Source organism: Impatiens glandulifera, chromosome 7 (assembly GCF_907164915.1).
Source record: "Impatiens glandulifera chromosome 7, dImpGla2.1, whole genome shotgun sequence".
Classification (NCBI taxonomy): domain Eukaryota; kingdom Viridiplantae; phylum Streptophyta; class Magnoliopsida; order Ericales; family Balsaminaceae; genus Impatiens; species Impatiens glandulifera.
Window position 1 is genome coordinate 3,744,976 of NC_061868.1, and position 4,189 is coordinate 3,749,164.

The window sequence follows — 4,189 nt, forward strand, 5'->3', positions numbered from 1 at the left end:
GGGTCATTTACAACCTTAAGAAAGACAATGTGGTGGAGGATTGAGGTGTTGGGTGGATTATAATATGTCTAGTTCTATTTTTTAGAATTTTGTTTTTATAATTATTTATGTTTAGTTTGATTTTTTTGAATTTTTGTGTGACTGTTTATATTATATTTATAAAAAAAAAGTATGATAAAACTTTAATATAGTTAAATTTGTTAAAATTTTATATTATTACAAAAAAATAATCTAAAACTCTTCTAAAATATAAAATAGTAAAGATAAATAAATATAATTTGTGTTTAGTTATTAGTATTAGGGTGCTTGAAAAACAAATAACACCTTACTCTATTCCTATTAACTAAATGTCAAAACACAAGAACAAATTGTTCTAAATGAGACAATTCAAATCGAAAAACCAGGAATGAATTATAATTGACATCATTATCAAAGACCAACACCACACCCAGTCATTCTCATACAGATAAGAAAATAACCAATTATTACTTAAAAAACACAAGTACACATAATAGTTCATATTGTATTTTACCACTCAATTATGAGTATTCACTTCACTCCACCATAGGATTCATAGGACGGGTTGGATTCATAGGAGGGCGGTCTTATATACGATATCAAATGCTGTTTCCATGCAAGCCTTGTACTTTTGAGAATTAATATGGTTTCCCTTGGTTCCCACGGCAATCCTCATCTTCCCCATGTAACTTATCATTGTTATGGTAAGGTTCTGCGATTATTCGTAAAATTTAATCATAAATGTAATTCGATAAATCAATTATATCTCATCTAAAAAGAAAGAAATGCTATAACCTGAGGAGTACCGACCACCATGAAGTACATCCCGGGACATGGGTGATTCGCCAAGCTACATTGTTCAACCGGTCCGATCAAGTTGGAGATTGACATGGTCGAATTATTGATCGTCTTGTAAAGGTAACTTGCCGCCACCTCTGTCCCCCTATATTTCCTCAATAGTTCTAGAAATTTACCCGAGAGCAAAACAACCGCCGAGCTTCTCTTCCTCTTGATAATCCTGTGAGCCTCGAACACATATTCGAGAGGGTTGGAAGAGGTTAAGTGAGGAAGAGACACGTGCAAGAAACCAAAATGGTTTCCCCATTTAGTGTTGTTGTCCTTGTCGGGATTCACCATTTCCTCAACCGAGCTATAACTATTAATGTTCCTGGTGTTGAGCAACAATAGTGCGGTGGAGCTGTCTTTACCGCGATTTTCTCCAATTTCTTTCATGTATAGACTCGTGCCGAGGAAAATTATGCCCATGATCACATCATTCATCGTCTACTTAATCATTAATATATAATCATTAGAGTTACAAACTAGCTTTATCAATTAATTAATTTATTCCAAAAACAATACAATATTTATTTATGTTTGTAGAAGTGTCAAATTAATATACTTAACTACTATTATAAATATTTTATTTATAGATATAAACTTAGTTATATCATATTTATTTAGTTAATGAAAAAACTAATAACAGTCTTAAATTTTGATATGCACAAGGCAAGTCAAGAAAAAAAAGTTGGTGACAAACTGACCGTCTCAATAGGTAAGTCCAATAATTTCTTTTTTAGTTATTTCTATAGATATAACACATTTGATGAAATTTGTATGAAAAAAAATAAAATATTTTCCCTAATAAATATCTTGATAAATATGATATTCTTCATATTTCAATCCAAATAAATATTTTCAAAACTTACCACTTGAAGGTTGGCCTTGATTTGTTTGAGTTGATCAAGACCGAAAATGATAGTACAAATGTCGATAGGTTGGAACTCAACGCCAGAGTCTCCCGACCTCAACGAAGTCCGACCATCATCGACCAAACTACTCTTCACAAGCCCAAATCCAAAGTCAATGATTGTATTATAAACTAGAGAAAAACCCTTACCCATCCCACTAAAAATCCCTTGTTTATGGTCATGAAAATCGGGTTTCGCCTCTCCACGAATGCTTGGAAAGGTGAGAGGCAAATTAGGGTTATCAGCTCTTTTGAAACAAGAAAGAAGAACACCCATTAAAGAGAATCCATCACCAAGTGAATGATGAAGCTTGAAGACCACATTACCGGCTACACTCCTTGTTGGATACATGATTATATGAAGTTCCCATAATGGCCTTTCACGCGGTAACTCCTCTAAGGATATCTTCGATAAGTATTTGTTGAACTCGCCCTCGTAGAACTCCAGCGACTCTCCAGCTCGAAACATAGGGATGGTTACGTGGTCCATGATGTTGATTTTCACTTTCTTCCATTCTTTTACACCATTATTGCCCGTCACCTTTTTTGTGTTTTTAATAAGAAGTGAATTAACATAAATGATTTAAATAACCAGATTTTGAACAAGCTAGGATTTAATTCGCCTATTAATTTACCATTATTATTTTAAGAATTAGAGACAATACCATAACCGATGTGAAGCGTGGATTGGTTGGCAGGATGCCTTCGACGTGCTTAACTATGGCGTCTACATCATGAATCGGGACTTGTGATTCTATGACCGCTACAATCGATATGGATATTGATTTGCTGTTAACGAATTGCCCCATCGGACTCACTGGCATTGCTTCTTCTTCTTCTTGTTCCACATCTCTAGTTGAAGTCTTCGATAACCTCTTCAAGTTTGTCAACTCATTGAGCATATTTGGATTCTCCATATATATAACTAAAGCATATACAAATAGCTAGTTATGCCTACAACAATTGTTCGGTCGATATATTCTCTTATATAGTGAATGGAAACCTTTTATTTTTCTTGGCCAAAGATTAATACCAACCTAATTTCTCTTTTTCTTGAATTATTTTTATAGAATGTTTAAATAGTAATATAATATTAAAGACATAATCCTCACTCTCCCAACCAATCCTGCACCCCACCATACAACCACATTCAATGTCGCTTCCACTCTTTATCTAGGAATAGTTTTGTTAAATAATTGCCATTAGTTATTTAATTAAAATATTTTTGTTATAGAATATTTATATCTTGAGTGCATATTCGTTGGGTCTTTCAAAATGAGACTACTATATTAGAATATTTTAATCATATTTAATTTAATTCTTTAATATATGAATTGTGATAAATAGTTGCAATGGTAGTTGTGATAAAGATGTATTCATATTTATTACTTGAATTATCTTTTCAATAAATTAATATAAAAAAAGTATTTCTTATTTGAGATCAATAAATGCAGAATATTATCTAGAATTGCAATGACATGATACTTGTTGATTTAAGAAAGAATACAATTTGATGATCTTAGTAAGTATAAAAACTTGATAAGATGAAATATTTGTTTTAGATTTCTTTTTAGGGTATAAGTTGTTCGATTAGATTGGTTTGTTCATTGAAATGCACAACTAAATTGTTAGTCTATTTGAGAAAATCTCAAAATGTCGGTTCAGTTGATTTACTAGTTCCAATCATTTTCTTTCGGTTGGTAGTTTGATCACTACTAAACTGACCAACCGATCCATTAAATTTTGTTTACTAGTTTCATAAATTGTTGGGTTATCGGTTTTGTCGATTCGGTCTATGAAATTTTGTCTATTTTAACTTCACCTTACTTTCCTTTATCAAGATTTTGTAATTTGGTAATACATTTATTTTTCTTTAATTTGCAGGCTTAATTTATTGTTAATTTGTTATTCTTCAATCTTTTACTGCTAATTTGATCATATTTAATTTTTTGAGTTTTTTCTTACTAGAAAAATAATCCAATATATTATAATCATTCAATTTATTGATAAATTTATTCAAATATTTTTATTTTATAAAATTAAAATTTTAAATATATAAAATATTATATTAATTCAACAAATTAAAATTTCAAATAACTTACTTTTTCATCCAATAATAATTAAAAGAAAAGAAGAGCTCAATAAAAATAGCAAATAACCCAACATCAAACAAGCTCTAGTTATCCGTATTGTTTAGTGCATAATTATTAATCCTTGTTTATCTTATTTCAATAGTTGGTCATTTAAGTCAACAATCTTCCGAGTAAAAAAATAGTATAATCTAATTATTTCACAACCTCTATCAAACCTCATTTATTAATGGATCCAATTACAATATATATATATATATATATATATATATATAACGCAAGAAGGAATAGATAGATGTGAAGGTATAAGCGACTGAGTTCGGTCGATTGC

At 30.6% G+C, this 4,189-nt stretch overlaps 1 protein-coding gene across 1 annotated transcript; it reads right to left on the reverse strand.

Annotated features, from left to right (window-relative positions):
• Positions 1 to 589: 589 nt before the first annotated feature.
• On the reverse strand, positions 590 to 2,685 carry LOC124944984 (wax ester synthase/diacylglycerol acyltransferase 11-like). Its single transcript, XM_047485339.1, has 4 exons — positions 2,434 to 2,685; positions 1,728 to 2,309; positions 814 to 1,302; positions 590 to 730 (listed from the first exon to the last, which is right to left on the reverse strand). The coding sequence occupies exons 1-4, from the start codon at positions 2,683 to 2,685 to the stop codon at positions 590 to 592; spliced, it is 1,464 nt and encodes a 487-aa protein (XP_047341295.1).
• Between the last annotated feature and the right edge of the window lie 1,504 nt (positions 2,686 to 4,189).